The following is a 20,111-nucleotide window of genomic DNA, read 5'->3' as shown; positions in this document are numbered from 1 at the left end:
ATTTCTGGCATTTTAAGTCTCTGAATTATACTTCAGACTCCATTTGTAATGCAGGGTTTAAATCCAAGCCACCACAAGCTTGGTGAGGTTCACAGTCCAAGCTACCCTGCATAGTTCAGTATCATCAGTCAAGCCCCATTATCTTAGGATATCCCCAAAGATAATTTTTAAATAAAGGCTTCACATAAATTCCTCAACAGATGACCTACCTGCCACAAAGGGGCATTAAGTTGATGGATCACCACATTCAACTGATGATTTCTTGCAAAGGCTACAATTGCATCATTGCCAGCAAATGTTCCGGGCTTTGCCAAACTGGCCACTGTATGGAAGGAAATAGGAAAGAAAAACAACGTCTTTATAATGGAAAAACCCAAACGCAAACATGCTTTGGTATTTATTTAGTTCCCAAAATTATAAATCAGGGTATATGCCTGGAAAAGTCCAATAGCTTTGTCAGAGTCTAGCAGTCTGTACATGTCCATAGTTCGTTCTCTAAGTCTATCTCATAAATCACTTTTAACCCTCAAAACAGCCTTCTGAAAGCAGTGCAAGAGGTATTATCATGCACACCATCTTACAGATGAGGAAACTAAAGCAGAGGGCAGTTTGTACAAGGTCACAAGTCAGTACACAGCAGAGCTCAGTTTTATCCCAGGTATCCTGACTCCAAGATCTTGGCTCTTGGCCACTCAATTATACAGCCTGTCACAATTTGCCCTCAAGGAGTTTACAACCAGTGGGGGACAAACAAGAAAACAGACACTGCTGATATGCAGGCACTTCAGGAAAGAAACACGTAGTAAAGCATCTGGCCTTACACGGAGAGAAGTCTGACCTTTGTCCCTGGCTCCTGGGAGAGAACCTCTAAAACCTTGGCATTTCCCAAGCGATAGAGGTGTCTCTATTATTCGCAGTGGGCCCCTCAGCCACATCTAACTGTTTATGCTAAGTTTATGCATGAGGTGACTTTCGGTGGGCCTCTCTGGTCAAGTGATCCTAGAAAGACCTCAGGGACTAGAGAATGGCTTCAGCCACTTAGGCCATCAATCAATAACATCTACATGATGACAGCCTAATAAAAATTCTGGACACTGCTGTTTGAGTGAGGTTCCCTGGTTGACAACACCATGTTCTGTGTAACCTTCCAATATTTTACCATTGTATAACCTTCCAAGATTCTCAGTTCAGTCACTCAGTCATGTCCGACTCTTCCCGACCCCATGAATCGCAGCACACCAGGCCTCTCTGCCCATCACCAGCTCTCAGAGTCCACCCAAACCTGTGTCCATTGAGTCGGTGATGCCATCCAACCATCTCATCCCCTGTCGTCCCCTTCTCCTCCTGCCCTTAATCTTTCCCAGTATCAGGGTCTCTTCCAGTGAGTCAGCTCTTCACATCAGGTGGCCAAAGTTTGGAGTTTCAGCTTCAATATCAGTCCTTTCAAAGAACACCCAGGACTGATCTCCTTTAGGACGGACTGGTTGGATCTCCTTGCAGTCCAAGGGACTCTCAAGAGTCTTCTCCAACGATTCTACCCTTTGGCTAATTTTTTCTGGATCTTCTCCTTGTAATACACTATGTAACTGTGAGTATAACAGACTTCAATGAGCTCTGTGAGTCCTTCTAGCAAATTATCAAACCTGAGAATGGTTCTGAGAAACCACAAATTTGCAGCTGGTGTCAGAAGTCAAGGGAGTCTTAAGTAAGACTGTGTCTTCAAACCTCGCAGCTTGGCTAACTCCAGGTGGGGAACACAAGCCAGTGTGAACAGTGAGGAGGGGAGGGGAGGTGTAACAGATAAGCTTCTCAGCTGAAACAACTACAATGCTTCCCAAAGGGCAGGTAAAAGACAAACAGAAGAGAAATGGATGATGTTCCAAGCAGAAGCGAGAAAGAGAACACGATGAGTTTACGGACTGCACAGTATTGGCAGGAACTTAGAATGCTGAGATGGCAGGGCAGGGGAGCGAGAAAATATACTGGGAAATAGCAAGAAGGCAGGCAAACAGGAAAATCACAGATCGTAAAGGCTAAAGAGTTGGAACGTTCCTGAGGTCAATGGGGAGCTGCCTACAAGTGTTCAACAGGGGAAGACCTATCTGATATGTGTTTAGATCACCTCTCTGGCTTCCACATGGAAAGCAAAGTGAAGGGGTCAGGAGGCAATGAGACCAATCCAAAGTACTAGGAAAATCTAGGCAAATGGTCAAAGAGGCCTGATTCTATGAGGCGGTAGAAATGAGGAAAAATACATTGGAAGAAAAGTGACAAGACTTCACAAGTGAGTAGTATGAGAAGGCATTGAGAACATTCAGGTTTCTGGTGGGTATCTGTTTAGTTAGGCAAAAGATGATGCTGATTCTCCAAAGCCATAGACCGAAGAAAAGACACAGTCAGAGGCAAGGATAACCAGGTCCTGAAGAGGTAAGCGAGCCACTCAATTATTCCATCAACAAATATGAGTGTCGACTATGTGCCACAGTGGGGAACAGACACAGTCCCTGCCCAAGAACCTCACAGTGTGACGAGAGAGACATTAAAAACATAACTATAAGAAGCAGGAAATGTACCGAGTCTAGGCTTCCACTGCCACACAAGGAGAACGTGCAGAATTCCAGGTTTCATTTTTGTCTGCTATGGCAATCAGAGCCACTTCCCACTGTGACACTCAAACCGTGACTCAGCACCTGTACATCTACGGTCCTGCCACACCCCTAAACCTACCACATCGTCTTCACTGAAGAGGGTCAAAGCAGAATTCCAAGTCACAAACCAAAGATTCTCTTCACATAAAATATTTATTGAATCAATGACTCAACTCATTTTATATGTCATTAAATAACAGAACTTGCTCCATATATCCATATCTAATCTATAAACTGGTGACCATCTAATTAACTGGTGCCTGCTGGACAAAAAATGATCCAGGAAGAGGACCGTGAGAACTCAGTGACTAGAATAAACTACTCAACGGAGTTTCACTGCTGTGTCTCTCTTGCTGCTTGTGCCTAATGAATGAGTGCTTTCCCAGTGATGAATGGGAAAAGCTTCCTGCTCAAATGTGTTCCTCCTGCTGCCTTTTAATTTATTAAAGCACAGCTACGCTAGCCATTCCTCAAGCACAACTTCAAAATCATCTTTGTCTCTACCAACACCAGCACCCGCCCCCACCAGTGAGGCCTGTCAATTACGCTACCAAACTGGGGGCTGGTCTGGACCTACTCCTCATCCCCAGAACAGCCCTGGTGGAAGCGTGCTCATCCCTTCACCAATGTGCAGAGCCCTCCACCTCAGCCCCTTCACAGTCTCTCCCCGCCGCCACTCCTGACTGGTTCCCAGAGTCAGCACTCCAAAACAGGAATGATTCTCTTTCCTGAGACAGATAAGACTATGAGCCCCGTGATGAAAATGCTATTTGTAAAACATAAATATATTAGCACCTAGCACAGCAGTCTCAGTAAATAACTGTCAGAATCAAAGCTTAAAACTCATAAGTATTTTCTTACTAGATTTCAGCCTATTAAAGTACTAATTTAAATCCCTGACTTGCCTCAAAGAAATCAGATTATATTTGGGTTTGGGGGAGAAATTAAAATGACCTTACTGATTTTTCTGATTATAAAAGTAATTCATGATCACTTAAAAATCAGAAAATCTACAGAAGATAATTTAAATGCTCAATAATCCTAGGATCCCCAGATGGCTGGCACTTACTAAGAACTTATTTTAATTGCATAATCTAGTTTACTCTGTACCAAAACCCCCTAGAAATTAGGTCCTATTATCTCCCCTTAATAGAAGTTGTTGAAAGACAGAAAGTGGTTTCTGAAAAATAACTGGAGCCAAGAGTTATAAACCGTAACTGACCACCATAAACTGTGAGCATCTTTCCAGACCTGCAGATGATATCACTCTAACGGCAGAAAGCAAAGAGGAACTAAAGAACCTCTTGATGAGGGTGAAAGAGGAGAATGAAAAACCTGGCTTAAAACTCAACATTCAAAAAACTAAGATCATGGCAACCGGTCCCATTATTTTGAGGCAAATAGAAGGGTAGGAAAGGGGAAATAGTGACAGATTGTATTTTCCTGGGCTCCAAAATCACTGCAGGTGGTGACTGCAGCCATGAAATTAAGTCATGAAACTGCAACCATGAAATTCAAAGACACTTGCTTCCTAGAAGAAACACTATGACAAATGTAGACAGCGTATTAAAAACCAAAGACATCCCTTTGCCGACAAAGGTCCTTATAGTCAAAGCTATGGTTTTTCCAGTAGTCATATATGGATGTGAGAGATGGACCATAAAGAAGGCTGAGCACCAAAGAATTGAGGCTTTCAAACCGTGGTGCTGGAGAAGACTCTTGAGAGTCCCTTGGACTGCAAAATCAAACCAGTCAAACCTAAAGGAAACCAACCCTGAATATTCATTGGAAGGACGGATGCTGAAGCTCCAATACTTTGGCCACCTGATACGAAGAGCCAACGCACTGGAAAAGACCCTGATGCTGGGAAAGATTGAAAGGGGGAGGAGAAGGGGACAACAGGGGATGAGATGGCTGGAGGGCATCACCGACTCAATGGACATGAGGTTGAGTAAGCTCTGGGAGGTAGTGAAAGACAGGGAAGCCTGGCATGCTGCAGTCCATGGGGTCGCAAAGAGTCAGACAACAAGAGACCTTTCCTAATTTGTTTTATATAAAGACACCTTTTAAAAATAGGGTCAATCTTGGACTGCACAAGTGGCGCAGTAGATGGGAATCCACCTGCCAATGCAGGGGACAGAGGTTCAATCCCTGTTCTGGGAAGATCCCACATACTGCGGGGCAACCAAGTGCATGCACCGCAACTACTGAGGCTGCACTCCAAAGCCCTCGAGCTGCAACTACCAGGGCTGCATGCTGCAGCCACTGAAGCCTGTGCGTCCAGAGCCCGCGCTCCGCAACAAGAGAAGGCCCTGCAGTGAGAAAGCCACGCGCTGCAGTCAAGAGTAGCCCCCTCACTGAAACCAGAGAAAGCCCGTGTGCAGCAACGAAGACAAGGCACAGCCAAAAACAAAACTTTTTAAAAAGTAGAATCAATCTAAACACACTGTTTTATAACCTGCTTCCCCCCTTCTCCCTTCCCCTCCACCCCAAATAAAAAGTCACTTTTCAAGTTAATTATCATCATTTTTATTAATGGCACCTACATCTAAATGTACTGATCCTTAACAGCCTGACATGCTGCCTGTTACAGAGCAGACAAACAAATACTTTTTGAATAAAAAAATGGCATAATTTACGTAATCAAAGCCCTAGCTGGGAGGGTCGGGGATGCTCACAGATTTAATTACCCAATGCATTACTCCTGGAGGGTCCAGTGTCCCACGGTGAACCTACCATGTTTCTCAAAAGGAATGTCATCTTCTACAAAGGGTTCAAAATCTTCCCGCTGCTTTATCATGTAGTCCACTGTCTCCTGTCGGTGCTTGAGATGATTTCGTGAGTGTCCTTCCAACTGATCACCAAGAGCTCTGAATAGGCAGTTGCTATCAAAACAAAAATGCTGGTCAAGACCTTTTAAAAAATGAACTTAGTTCATCTAAAACAATGATGTTTCATGGTAGGCCATCCAAGGTAACTTTTCACACAGAGAAGAGATACAGCTTCAGCTTTCTGACTGTCCAGGATTCTTCCCAGATACCAGGGGCAGGAGAGCACCAGGGAAGATATTCAACCACCTTCCCTTTTTGAGAGGCAACAAACAAGAATCCTACTCTCCATTTACGAGCTGGCTGACTCAGGAAAGATACTGAACTTCTCTGAGCCTCCACTGCCTCAACAAGTGGAGCTGGTGATTTACTAACCACCTGAAGACAGGGCCCAGACACCACGGCCACTCCACATCTAAGGGCTCTCTATGATACCCAGATCTCCTTCCAAAATGGTAAATCATATCTACTACCCCTTTTCTGAAAGCCCTTCCACTACGGCTGCACAGCTAACTAATTACTCACCTAACAAATATCACAAACTCATCAATTTGTCAAGCTCCCAATAGAAGCAATCAAACTTCCCATCCAGTTTTGAGTCCTGAGAAGGAAAGCACTGGGGCCGCCCACAGGTGCAGCTCACAGCTCACTCTCCCTCCCGGCGCCTCTCCTCTCACTCAAGGAGCCGCCGTGATGTTTCTACTTCTGCCAGATGAAAATTCTCCTAGCTTTCCTTTTGTTTTCTTCCTAAAATTAAAATGCTGGTAATAAATCTTAAGAGTTTACTTTCACACCCCTTAATGGCTTCTAAAATTCCAAACTACATCACAAACACAGAGCCCAGATACACAGAGACTGAAACACAACCTGGCATCCTCAAAACTAAGGAAAGAGCCGTTCTGAAGCCAGACAGTTGCCCACTTTCACATCAAACTGTTCACTCTTCCAAATGAAAACCTATGACATTCTAATTCCAAAATATAAACTCATCACTTCTCAAAGGACTTTAGACCTAAGTGTTTGGTGACAGAGGTTTTTTTATTTTCAACTTAGAAAAGTGAGTTTTCAACAGAAAGTTGGAAAGGCAGGAATCTCTTCAAACGTATAAGGATTTATACTTTTCTTTTTTTGGCAGGTAAGAAGGGAGATTTAAAAGGCAACAGATTCTATAAACAAAAGAATCCAAGAAACTCTGCATCTATCTGAGGCAACATTCTAGAAGGAACTAGAACAAAACAGTGCTATACACTAGAACGAGGGGTCTGTTGCTAAAATCTAACAGTGGTGGTCTTTTTTCAACCACGGGGGGAAGAAAAGGAAGGCAATGGATAACATGTTCTCAATTTTAAGCTTCTCTCTCAAACTTTTCTTAAACCTTTACCAACTGCTACCACTAGTTTACTCCTAAATTCCATTTAAGAGGTACGATTTGGCAAAAAATTACATACGAAGTTATTTTACATTTGATATCTCAAAATTCATGGTGTTCTACAGAAAGTAACATGTTTTCTAAGAACTTTCAGTAACGGGGGCAAATATTCCACACACAAGTCAAAACAGTAGGCATAAAACTGTGTACACTGCATAAGCTCCACCACGTTCACCTGCATACTGTGTACACAGATGCAGAAACACACACAAACGTATGCAAAGAAAAAGCACTGAAAGCATCACTTAAGCAGCTCTGACAATGTGCCAGGGGCTGTTCCAAACACTACACTCATATTAAAAGCATTTAGTCCTTACAGTTAACTGGATGAGACAGACACAATTACTATCCCCCTACGGTAAAGTGCCCAAGGTCACAAAATCAGTAGGTGGTGCATCCAGGATTCAATGCCAGGCACCAAACTGTTAGTGAAGTTATCCCTGGGGAGTTAGGAATATGTGTCAAACTTACTTAAAATGTTAAATATACTTTTCTATATTTAAAAACAATTTCCTCGAGCTCACTAAAAATAGTCAAAATGAAAAATCAAGATAGACGAATCCCTTCCTTTGCTAACAGGTATAAGGCAATGACACAGGAAATGTGAACACCGCTGCAAGCGCCCTGGGATCCCTCAGGGAGTGCAGGAAGAGCGCTCACCATCCTCACGAGAACACGCGGCCAGTGCCCGAGGGCCTGGAGGAGACCCCCGCCGGGCCTGGCCTACTGCGCTAGAGCAGCGCCTCCCCACCCTCACACTGTTGATACTCGGGACAATCCTCTGTCCCACGCACAGGCCAGTGTTCAGCAGCATCTCTGGCCTCGGCCCACTCGAGGCGGCAGCAGCACGGCCACTGCTCTCCCTGCCAGCTGTGACGGCCAGAAACACTTCCGGCCGCTGTCCTCCCCACTGCGGGGCCACGCCACTATCCCTACAGATGCACAGACAAGAGCCATTAATCACACAAGTAGCACCCAAGGGCTCTGCAGGCTCAATAATTTAGCATGAGACAATACTGCAACACAGACATGAAAATAATTGACGGGCTCTTAGGGTGCAGTTGGGTTTCCCAAGTGGCGCTTAGTGGCAAAGAACCCACCTGCCAATGCAGGAGACAGAAGAGGCCTGGGTTCCTTCCCCAGGTCGGGAAGAGCCCCTGGAGGAGGCAATGGCAGCCCACTCCAGTGTTCTTGCCTGGAGAATCCCAAGGACAGAGGAGCCTAGTGGGCTACCGTCTATAGGGTCCAAGAGTTGGACACGACTGAAGCGACTTAAAACACAAACAGGGGGCAGTAATAGTACAATAGGCAGAAAAATGGGCGGCGGGTCAGGTTTTGTTCCCTTGTAGCTCAGCTGGTAAAGAATCCACCTCCAATGCAGGAAACCCGGGTCCAATTCCTGGGTCGGGAAGATCCGCTGGAGAAGGGATAGGCTACCCACTCCAGTATTCTTGGGCTTCTGTGGTGGCTCAGCTGGTAAAGAATCCGCCTGCGATGCGGGAGACCTGGGTTCAATCCCTGGTTTGGAAAGATCCCTTGGAAAAGGGAATGGCTACCCACTCCAGTATTCCGGCCTATAGTCCATGGGGTCGCAAAAAGTTGGACACGACTGAGTGACTTTCACTTTTGAGGTCAGACCACTGCTAGAGTACTAGATGTAATTCTGATCAGTACATTTTAAGGTATGTTCAAGTGAGGTGATGTGGCTTTAAACCTGGTGACCTTCAGCCTGAAGAAGGCTCCAGGGGACATGAAAGCTGCCTCCAACTGTCATGGTGAAAGGGATATTATCCTTGTACAATAAAACTAAAACCAAAACAAGGAAGCTACAGAGACAAGGACAAACAAAAGGCAACTTAGTATTAGTTTTACACAGACCGCACAGACTAAGGATTCTGTACATTTCTATTGTCAAGCCTCAGGAACTGTGCACCAATGTGCTACACAATGTGGTTGCCACTATCCACAGGTGATCACTAACGACTTGAAATGTGGTTAATCCAAACTCATGTGTGTTTAAGTGCTGAATACTGGATTCTGAACAGTATTTTTTAAATGTTAAGTATCTCATTAAAATTTGTTACATTGACTATATGCTGAAATGACATTTTAGATACAGTGGCTTGCCGTATATACTCAAATTAATTTCATCTGTTTCATTTTACGTTTTTAATATGGCTACTGAAAAATTTTCAAATGACACATGTGGTTCAGATTTCGATCAGGCAGCGATGGGCTCAATCACTGACTCTCAAAAGTGTGATCTCTGACTAGCAACTTGAGCATCGCCTGAGAACTTGTTCAAAATGAAAACTCTGAGCCCTCCGCCCCAGGCCTGCTGAGTCAAACTCTCTGGGGTTGGGACCCAGCAATCTAGTCTCACTAAAGATTTAATTAGCCCTCCAGGTGATTCTGTTTTACGCTAAGTTTGAGCAACACTAGGATCTAGACTCTCAATCACCAGTACTCAATAAAACTGCACTTTAGAATCCATGTGGACTTTTTTTTTTTTTTTTCAATTATTCACAACCAGGCCCAAGGTTCTGGTGCGGCTGATCTGGGGCAGAGCCCATTCACTGTATTTTTTTCCAAAGCTCCCCAGGTGATTCTACTCTGCCACCAAGGTGGAAAACCACTGAGCAAGACCCAAAAGACGAGGCTGCTACACATGTGACGCAGGAACTAACGGATATTGTAGATGCCCTTCTGTCATTAAAATCCTACAATTATAAAAACAAGGTAAAACTTTAAAAATAAAACAGCTTGTCTGAGACAGAAATAAGTAGCTAAAATCAATGATTCTTTAATGCTTTAATATTAGAACACTACTAGTTAGTCCTGTAATTTGAGGCTACATTTAGGAAGACACAACCGGATAGAGTTCAGAGAAATGTTAATATTGTACTGCCTAATCCAATTAGAGATTCTATTCATGCTACATTCAATCATGTTTTTAAGGACCACATCAAGGTTAAAATATTTCCTGTTTTGAAACTGAATCCAATTTATGTGGGTCCATCCCCTGGAGAAGGAAATGGCAACCCACTCCAGTATTCTTGCCTGGAGAATCCCATGGATGGAGGAGGTTGGTGGGCTACAGCTCATGGGTTGCAAAGAGCTGGACAAGACTGAGCGACTTCACTTTCACTTTTCACCCTCCAGACAACACAATATATATGAAGGTGGCCCATGAAGCATTACCACACCCTGTGAGCGGCTCCCTGATTGACCCATGCGACACCGATCCAGCTCACATGAAGGCCACGTTACAGAATACCAGCTGCTTTATTCCCAAGCACCCAAAGGCTCTAGCATGCTACGAATGCCACACTGCCGACGATGAACACATTTATATAGCGAGACGCCATCTCAGGCCACTCAGTGTTCTTATCAGACCAGAACGGAAAGTCAGCAGAGTGGAGACTTGGTTATTTTTTCATTACCTAACTTCATATCTCACCAAAAGTACTCAAGAAATATCAACAAACAAAATAATCCATCGATATCTACTAACCCGTAACAAACAGGAAGCACCATCCACTGCACAGTGATAAAGCCTGTCTTCACCATATCCAAAAGTGACACAATACTAAAGAGGACTAAATAGCCCACTGCATGGCACCCATGGGAAGAACTTGTGAACGGAAAGGGGTTCGCTTCATGGAGCCCACAGAGGAGGAATTACCATTACCATTTGACCTAACACTGTCCAAAGAACAGGGACGTCAGAAGGGAGAGACATAAGCAGTGCAGTCAAGCTGGCCTCTGGCCTTGTCAGACTTAACGATTTGCAGATCTCTCAAAAATAAAGTGCTCCTGTGCCTTTACACATATTACTCCTCAGTCCGGAATGCTCTCTTGGCATATTTTTATTGGCCCTTCATGGCCCAGTCTGAGAGGCACCTAGCACAGAGTAGGTTTCGATGAACATGTGCTGAATGAACGCAGTTTCCCTGGCCACTTCAGGGAGTGTTGGCCGCTTTCTTCTCAACAGTATGCTATAATCAGTCACTGTAAAGAATCTATCAACTTGTATTTTAAGTATTTATACCATTCATTCTTAAAGTATGACCCAGTTTGGGAAGGGAGGGTGTCTCTGAGACCTTTTCAGAGTTCTGACTCCGAAACTAATGTTAGTTATCCTTTTCACTCTAATCCTCTCACTAGTGTACAATGGAGTTTTCTAGAGGCTACTTGATATACGATATCTGTTATCACTCTGAAAGCTAATATAATGTGTTTGCGTACCATGTTTTTACTTTACTTTCTCATATAGTAAACATTGATAATCATAATCCACATAAGCCAAAGCTCTTTGGAGCCCTCATTCGTTTTTAAGAGGGTAAAGGGATCCTAAGACCAGAATGTTTGAGACCTGCTGTCCTGTTTCTTTCTTACTAGGCAATGTGTTCCCAGCACCTTCCTCAACCAATGTTTCCCGAATTAACTAAAGAAATACGCTCCCTTCAGGGGCAGGGGAGCAGAAGCAGTAGTCCCAAAGTTTCCCACGGCATTATGGAACTCCCTCAAGATTTTACAACTCCCTGTGCTGCAATTCCTGCTCATAAGCAACCTTCTGTTGAGTATGTCAGTTTCCTGGACACACTGACAGTGGGAATACCAACCCCAGTATAGCAGACAGAAGCAATCCAATCATTTGCAAGGAAGAATCAGACACCAGCTCAGACCCACCAAATTCAACTGATACTTCGGTTTATAAACCAATGTCTTGTACTTATGAGTGGCTAATGCCCAGAATATTTAATAAACTATATTTGACAAAAATCAAGTATTAGGCTTAAAAGCAAGACCCAGCAAAGCAACCTTTGAACTGTAGCGACTCCACTAAGAAAACACCTCTTTGAAGGGCCCTGCTAAGGGCCTAGGTAGCCTTCCTCTATGATATTCTTATCATCATTTATTCAACAAAAATGCACTGAAAGCCTTTAATGTACCAGGCACTGTGTTAGGTGGTGGCGAACAAATTGCAATCAAGCTCTGAATCCAATCTGCCTAAAACACTGCACATATGTAGGAAAACTGCGAAAGGTAAATTTAAGGCCAGGTCATAAACAGTCTTTATTAATAAGGTGCAACATAACGTAAACCAAAAAACATTTTCTTGCCCCTCTTCCACAATTAAGGCTAAGGCAATTCTGTATGGTCTTCAGCTTCATCTTATTCTTGCCTCTCTGCCTAGCTGAGCCCCCAAATGAAGGAAGAAACAATAGCCAGGCTGTTATTAATACTGCCTCTTCCACAGTGCCACACTCCTGCAACCAGACTCCCTTTTACCTTCCCCCACAATGGGGATGCCAACTGATCTCCCCTCTCCCTACCCTTTTTCTTCTTTCCTCCACACTCCTGGATCCATATCCCTCTTCCTGGGGTCATTTTTCCTTCCCATCATCCATTCTCTCCCTCCTACTATCCCAAGTGTTTACCCCACGTTCTTTCAAAAAGCTGGACCTACAAAGCTGGACTTAGATTCCTGTCTAAACCCCCCAAGCAATGCTGGGTAAGCGCCACTGCTTACAGAGGAGAAACTGAAGTCCATGCAAGGAAGAATTGAGAAGCTGCCTTCAACTTAGCAAACGACAGGCCCTCGCAGGCCTAATTTCCCGAGTGTGGCAGGAGGGCAATACCCAACAGTAAGGGATCAAAGGAGTCCAAGCGTCCTGTCAAGTGGGGCTTACCCCTCCTTGCGCCTGTCTGACCGCTCTTCATATGGCCCTGCTCTCTGACTGACTGGCTCCATCTCATTCCCTCAGGTCTCAGCTTAAAGTTGCCTTTTTTTCTTGGGAGGGGGGGGACTGGCTCCGTCTCATCCCCCCAGGTCTTGGCTTAAAGTCACCTTTTTTTTTGGGGGGGGGCGACTGGCTCCATCTCATTCCCTCAGGTCTTGGCTTAAAGTCGCCTTTTTTGGGGGTGGGGACGACTGGCTCCATCTCATTCCCCCAGGTCTTGGCTTAAGAGTCACCTTTCTTTTTTGGGGAGGGGTGACTGGCTCCATCTCATTCCCCTCGGGTCTTGGCTTAAAAGTCACCTTTTTTTGGGGGGGGGGCGACTGGCTCCATCTCATTCCTCCAGGTCTTGGCTTAAAGTCATCTTTTTTTGGGGGGGCGACTGGCTCCATCTCACTCCTCCAGGTCTTGGCTTAAAGTCACCTTTCTTTCTTTTGGGGGGTGGGGGCGACTGGCTCCGTCTCATCCCCCAGGTCTCGGCTTAAGAGCGGCCTTATTTTTGCCCGGGGAGGAGGCGCTTCGCGGGCACCGATCTCGGGGAGACCTTCCGTCAGGACCCGCTACAGTTCGCCAGGACGAGGACCACCGGGGAGGCCGCGCGCGTCCCGAGAGGAGGCGCCGGCGGGCTGCGGTCGGCCCGCGCTCCGCCGGCGCACGGAGACGGTCGCCAAGCCCCGGCGCGAACCGCGGCGCCGCCCCCGCCCCCGCGCTCCCGGGCGCGCCTCACCCGTCCCCCGGCACCTCCCGCAGCTTCAGCCCCAGGGCCTGCAGCTGGTTGGCGAAGCTGACGAACTCCTCCTCGCAGCCCCCGCCGCCGCCGGACTCCGGCCGGTTCCGCCGCTCCTTGGCCAGGGCCCGGCGCGCCGCCCGCTCGTCCCGCTTGCGCTCGGCCTCGGCCTTGCGGCTGCCGCTGCCCGGCCGGCCCTTGGCGGCCTGCTTCCGGGACATGGCCTCGGCCCCCGCGGCCCGCAGCCGCAGGAGGAAGAGCCGCAGGACCGCCGGGGCGGCCGCCTCAGGGGCCGAAGGAGGCGAAGCGGCGCGGGCTACGGAGCCCGGCGACGGCGACGCGACCACCGCGCCTGCGCCGGCCTGAGCGCGGGCGGCGGGGGGCGGGGGGGGAGAGGCACCTCGGTCACGTGGCGGGACCCCGCCCCCCCGGCCTGGCCGGGCGGACGAGCGCCATAGAGAGCTCGTCGCGGAGAGCTAGAGGGGCAGCCGTGTCGTTTGCGCCGCTCCTCCCCCTAGCGGTGAGCGGTCCTCCCAACTGCGGCGCCGCTAGGGCCGGAGAGAACAGAACAGGGAAAGGTTCCAAAGGCGATGAGGAGTTGCTCAGCCGTGTCCGACTCTTTGCGACTTCATGGACTGTAGTCTACCCGGCTCTTCCGTCCGTGGGATTCTCCAGGCAAGAGTACTGGAGTGGGTTGCCATTCCTTTCTCCAGGGGGATCTTCCCAACCCAGAGAGGGAACCTGGGTCTCCCACATTGCAGGCAGATTCTTTACTATCTTAAAGCTGAGCGCCGAAGAATTGATGCTTTTGAACTGTGGTGTTGGAGAAGACTCTTGAGAGTCCCTTGGACTGCAAGGAGATCCAACCAGTCCATCCTAAAGGAGATCAGTCCTGGGTGTTCATTGGAAGGGCTGATGTTGAAGCTGAACTCCAGTACTTTGGCCACCTGATGGGAAAAACTGACTCATTTGAAAAGACCCTGATGCTGGGAAAGATCGAAGGAGGGAGGAGAAGGGGACGACAGAGGATGAGATGGTTGGATGGCATCACCGACTCAATGGACATGAGTTTGCGTAAACTCTGGGACTTGGTGATGGACAGGGAGGCCTGGCGTGCTGCAGTCCATGGGGTCCCAAAGAGTCGGACACGACTGAGTGACTGAACTCTTTGCTATCTGAGCCACCACGGAAGCCTGATGGCTCAGCCCACACCCTTGATTTAATCCTGCCCTTCTCTCCTTCTCTGCCTTCTCTCATAACTCAGAGAGAAGTAGCCCTTGTCCAGAACCACTGGCTCCTCTAATAATCTGCATTCCACCCTAACACCACCAACCTAGGTTTGCCTGAACCAAGGGTTTTAACTGGACACAGGACTTTCGATTTTAAAACGGGGACAGCACCAGGCAAACCAAAGTAGCTGGGTAACCCTAATCCACATCTGCTGCTGCTGCTGCTGCTAAGTCGCTTCAGTCGTGTCCGACTCTGTGCAACCCCATAGACAGCAGCCCACCAGGCTCCCCGTCCCTGGGATTCTCCAGGCAAGAACAATGGAGTGAAAGTGAAAAGTGAAAGTGAAGTCACTCAGTCATGTCCAACTCTTAGCGACACTGTGGACTACAGCCTACCAGGCTCCTCCATCCGTGGGATTTTCCAAGCTCCCCTAAAAGCTAACTCCATCAGTAATGGCCTCTCCCCTGCAGAACCTCTCTTCTGCCTCCTTCTGGGCCCTCTTTCTTAACCCTCTCTCTTCCCACAGGTGTTACCACGGTGTTGCCTACCTCTTGACCCTCCAAACAGCCTCTTTCACCATTTCTGGAAATGTTCCTAAAGTTTCTGGCCTTAATAATTTTATTTTCGCACTCTACCTACAAGTTCCCCTTTGGGAATAGCCTCCGTTTCCTCAGTTTCAACTAGCATATTTATCTTCAGCTCTTGTGTTAGATGCGGGTATAGCATTGAATCAAAGAGGCACGGCTATTGTCCTCAAGGAGCCCAGATTCCAGTGAGATATATAGGCAAGGATACAGCAGTTTCCATGCTGCAGGACATATGTTATCAAAAGTGCAAAAAGTGGAGTGAAAAATGCAAAAGGTTTTCCCAGAAGAGCTGCGTTCTGGGCTGAAGCTCAGAGGAGCAGTAGGACTTGGCCAGACTAAGACAGTTAAAAGAGAGGGGATTGTGTGTCCAACACCAGAGCTCTATTTTGAGGAACTGAGGGAAGTTTAATTTGACCAAGGAGCCCAGAACTTGAGTTATGAGATAGGAAATGAAAGGAAGGGTCCGTTCTGAGCCCAGTCTTGCAGGCTAGAGGAAAGGGTTCAGTCCAAGTCCTTAGAGCCGTGGGGAGACACTGAAGCATTTTCATCCAGAACTGACATGAGCAGGCTTACCTTTAAAATACATCTTTGGCTTTAGTTAGGAGAATGTCTTGAAGGTAGGATGCCAGGCAGGAAGTTCCTGTGGCTATGCAAAGACACGTGGTGGTGATGTGATGCTGAGTCTGCGGTGGAGAGAAAGAGGAGTGGTAGGTTGGGGAGATGGATTCACGTGCTGGAAAAAGCTCGTGAAACAGAAAAGGACTGAACTGTTGCAGAACGTTTCACATGCTTCTCTGAAGTTCCCGAAATTCCTCCTCTACAGATCTCCCTTTTATTCTCAGAGAGAACGTGAATTATGCCTGGCCCTGTCTTTAATTGCAGCAGACTTTCCAAGGCCTGCAGCAACCCCTCTGTTTACATTTAGTTAAGCTGGGAGGCAGTGCTAGGAGTTGGAAACCCCTGGACAGGATAGAAGAGACCCAGATTGTGGTCTAAGTCTATCACTGACTCACTCCATGATCGTGGGTGAGTTGCTTAACCTTTTCCTTACCTATAAAATGGGAGTAACAGTGAAGACCACATACAATCATAATGATAGTAATGATAAACTTTTATAGTGTTTACCATGTACAAGGCATTATTCTATTGCTTTCCAAATACTACCTTATTTAATCATTACAACAACCCAGTGAAATTTGTGGAGGGTTTTTTGAAACTGGACTTTTTTTTTTTTAATTTTTATTAGAGTATAGCTGATTTCACACACTAACAAACTAATGCTCAAAATTCTCCAAACTAGGCTTCAACAGTACATGAACCAAGAACTCCCAGATGTTCAAGCTGGATTTAGGAAAGGCAGAGGAACCAGAAATCCAATTGCCAACATCCGCTGAATCATAGAAAAAGCAAGAGAATTCCAGAAAAACATCTACTTCTGCTTCATTGACTATACTAAAGTCTTTGACTGTGTGGATCACAGCAAACTGTGGAAAATTCATCAAGAGATGGAAATACCAGACCGCCTGGCCTGCCTCCTGAGAAATCTGTATGCAAGTCAAGAAGCAACAGTTAGAGCCGTATGTGGAACAACAGACTGGTTCCAAATTGGGAAAGCAGTACATACACCAATATTCATTGGAAGGTCTGATGCTGAAGCTGAAAAAGCAATACTTTGGGCCACATGATATGAAGAACTGACTCACTGGAAAAGACCCCAATGCTGGGCAAGACTGAAGGCAGGAAGAATAGGGGACGACAGAGGATGAGATGGTTGGATGGCATCACCGACTCAATGGACATGAGTTTGAGGAAGTTCCAAGAGTTGGTGATGGACAGGGAAGCCTGGTGTGCTGCAGTCCCTGAGGTTGCAAAGAGTCAGACACGACTGAGCGACTGGACTGAACCGAGTATTCCTCATCTGGAGGAGGGCATGGCAACCCACTCCAGTATTCTTGCCTGGAGAATCCCATGGAGAGAGCAGGCTGACGGGCTACAGTCCATGGGGTTTCACAGAGTCAGAACAGGACTGAGCGACTAAAGTGAACTGAACTGAGAGCTGATTTACAATGTTGTGTTAGTTTCAGGGATTCAGCACAGTGAGTCTGTTATCCATATACGTATGTGCACTTTTTTAGGTTCTTTGCCCGTATAGGCCATTACAGAGTGTGGAGTAGAGTTCCATGTGCTATGCCGTACATCCTTAGGTTGTCTGCTTTATATTTCATAGTGTGTATGTGCCAACCGCAGTCTTCCAGTCTATCCCTCCCCTGCCTTACTCCCTGATAACTATAAATGTGTTTTCTCCATCTGTAACTCTGTTTCTGTTTTGTAGAGAAATTCATTCCTATACCCTTTTTTTAGGTTCCACGTGTAAGTGATATCATATGATATTTATCTTTCTCTGTCTGAAACGTGTGTTATTTTTAATCCCCACCTTGTAGGTGAGAAAACTGAGGCACAGAGAGGTCGAGTAACTTGCCCAAAGTCACACAGCCAGGAAGTGGCAGAGATAGGATTTGAAGCCAGGCCACCTAGCTCCAGAGTATATGCTCTTAACCACTGTGTTATACCACACATATAACTTTTTCTTAAACTATGGAGAGCCCTCTACAAAACACCTGAATTTATTTCATTATTAACTCCCTTACCCCGCCCATAATTGCTGTCGATACAGGCTTTCTGCTGTATCTGTTGTCAGATATGGCTACTATCTGTACTTTCTCTGCATTAAAGTGCAGCATAAAGATTTAGAGCCTGGTAGGCCTGGGTTTCTACCCTGGTTTCATTTTGGATGAGTTATTTAACTTCTGAACCTCAGCTTTCTATTCTGCAAAATGACTAAGATAATGTTAGAATGGGAGGAAGCGCTGTAAAAATGACGTAAAAATGGAAAGTTCCAGGTCAGCAGTAGGTACCAGCATAGTTAAGCTGTTTGAATCGTCCCTCTGTTTGTGGAAAACTCCGGGGCTCAGGGCAAAGAGTGACACTGCAAACCTCAGAAACCAGGAAAGAAGAGTTTCCACAAAAGAAGAGTTCCACCAAACACGCTTTCGGAAAGGCAGAACCTGTGGAAATACTGGCAATTGCAAAGACTTGCCCATCGAGCACAAGTTCAGGCGCCCAGTGCATAGTGAGGCCAAACAAACCAAGACATCAGAGTCTGGAGCAGAGAAAGCTTTATTGAGGGCCACGCGAGGAGATGCGAGTGCATGCGTGCGCGTGTGTACACTCACTGTCGTGTCTGGCTCTCCGCACCCCCATGGGCTAGAGCCCACCAGGCTCTTCTGTCCCCGGCGTTGTCCAGGCAAGAATGCTGGAGCAGATAGCCATTTCCTATCCCAGGGGATCTTCCCAGAGACCAAACCAGTGTCTCCTGCCTCTACTGCTTTGGTAGGCAGGTTCTTTGCCACTAATACCACCTGGGAAGCCCCAAGGAGATGGGTGATTTGAGCCCCCAAAACTCCAAACTCCTAGAAGAGTTTCAGCAAGCCATTTTCAAATCAAGGTGAGAGAGGGTCTTAGTTGGTTTTTCCAGACTTCTTAGTGTAGAAATCCTTTGTTCTTGCAGCTATCCACACAGGTCAGGTCACAATATTCCTGTAAACCATCAATATGACAAATCTTATTCTCTGTTCTGCGACTTTTTTTCTCTGTATGAGTAGAAAAGTGTTATACCCTTAAACGTCAGAGCCTTGAGAATGGGCTGTCTTGTGTATTTCAGGCTATAGGCAACATTCTTAACTGGAAGCAAAAGCAATCGAATCAAAGGTTAAAGTAAAAAGCAGATCTAATACGCAGTCAGGTTAGTTCTTCCCTATCACAGCCCTTCTTGTAAAATCTTTCTTGCATAAGCCCTTGACCTGTCAGGCCATGCCTAGAATTTTAAACGAGCTTGTCTTTCTTCTGTCATCACAGGCCTGTGTTTAACAATGTCTCCCTTTGAGTGAAAGTCAATACTGCTTATAAATTATATCTAAAGGCCAAAGGAAGGGAAGACTAGTGAATTAAAATGAATGTTCTAATTCTAGCTTCTCCAGAATTAATTAAAAGATCATTGAACCTCATTGACTGGCATTTAGTCCAAATTAGTTTTTTTTTTAAGTGTGACTAGGGACTTCCCTGGTGGTCCTATGGCTAAGCCTCCATGCTGTCAGTGCAGGGGCCCCAGGTTTGATCCCTGGTCAAGGAACTAGATCCCATATCCTGCAACTAAAAATATCCCTCATGCCACAAGGAAGATTGAAGAATGCATGTGCTACAACTAAGACCCAACACAGCCAAATAAAATTAATTGTAAAAAAGTTTTTAGTGTGACTAGTCAGTCCTAAAGGAAATCAACCCTGAATATTCATTGGAAGGACTGATGCTGAAGCTGAAGCACCAATACTTTGGTCACCTGATGCAAAGAGCTGACTCATAGGAAAAGCCCCTGATGCCAGGAAAGATTGAGGGCAAGAGAAGGGGCCGACAGGATGAGATGGTTGGATGGCATCACTGACTCGATGGACATGAGTTTGAGCAAACTCCATGAGATGGCGAAGGGCAGGGAAGCCTGGTGTGCTGCAGTCCATGGGGTCACAAAGAGTCAGACAGGACATAATGACTTAACAACAAGAAAGGAGAATTTTAGTGAAGAAATGCAGTTTTAAGACTTGCAAGAATATACAGTGAGAGTATGGGGAAATGAGAAATCTCACACACTACTCTTGGGAGGTAAACTAGTCTGGCCACTGGGAGGGCAATTTGGGCAGTCTCTGGTAACATTTAAATGCCTGCTGACTTAGAAATATCCCATCTCGTTAACTGTTCTAAAACAAATCTCACACACAAGCGCTAGGAGGTGGCATAGCGGTGAGTAAAAGAAAGTAATCAGAAATAGAGTAAAACCCATCAGTAGGCAAAGAGCTTCTGCAACTGT

The 20,111-nt window shown here is 46.2% G+C and overlaps 1 protein-coding gene across 2 annotated transcripts in view; it reads right to left on the bottom strand.

The window, feature by feature from the left end:
- The window catches only part of OTUD3 (OTU deubiquitinase 3), a 33,067-nt gene extending 19,366 nt beyond the window's left edge, over positions 1-13,701 (bottom strand). Inside the window, exons 1-3 of one of the 2 annotated variants that reach the window (XM_040229445.1) lie at positions 13,377-13,701; positions 5,385-5,533; positions 210-322 (exon numbers count right to left, since the gene is read on the bottom strand). In XM_040229445.1, coding sequence (XP_040085379.1) covers positions 210-322; positions 5,385-5,533; positions 13,377-13,597 — 483 coding nt within the window. In that variant the 5' untranslated portion in view covers positions 13,598-13,701. The remainder of the gene's footprint in view (positions 1-209; positions 323-5,384; positions 5,534-13,376) is intronic. The other variant, XM_040229444.1, reaches the window with a different exon arrangement.
- Positions 13,702-20,111: the final 6,410 nt, after the last annotated feature.

This window comes from Oryx dammah, unplaced genomic scaffold, assembly GCF_014754425.2.
Source record: "Oryx dammah isolate SB20612 unplaced genomic scaffold, SCBI_Odam_1.1 HiC_scaffold_27, whole genome shotgun sequence".
Lineage (NCBI taxonomy): Eukaryota > Metazoa > Chordata > Mammalia > Artiodactyla > Bovidae > Oryx > Oryx dammah.
This window is presented reverse-complemented; position numbering and strand designations above follow the sequence as displayed.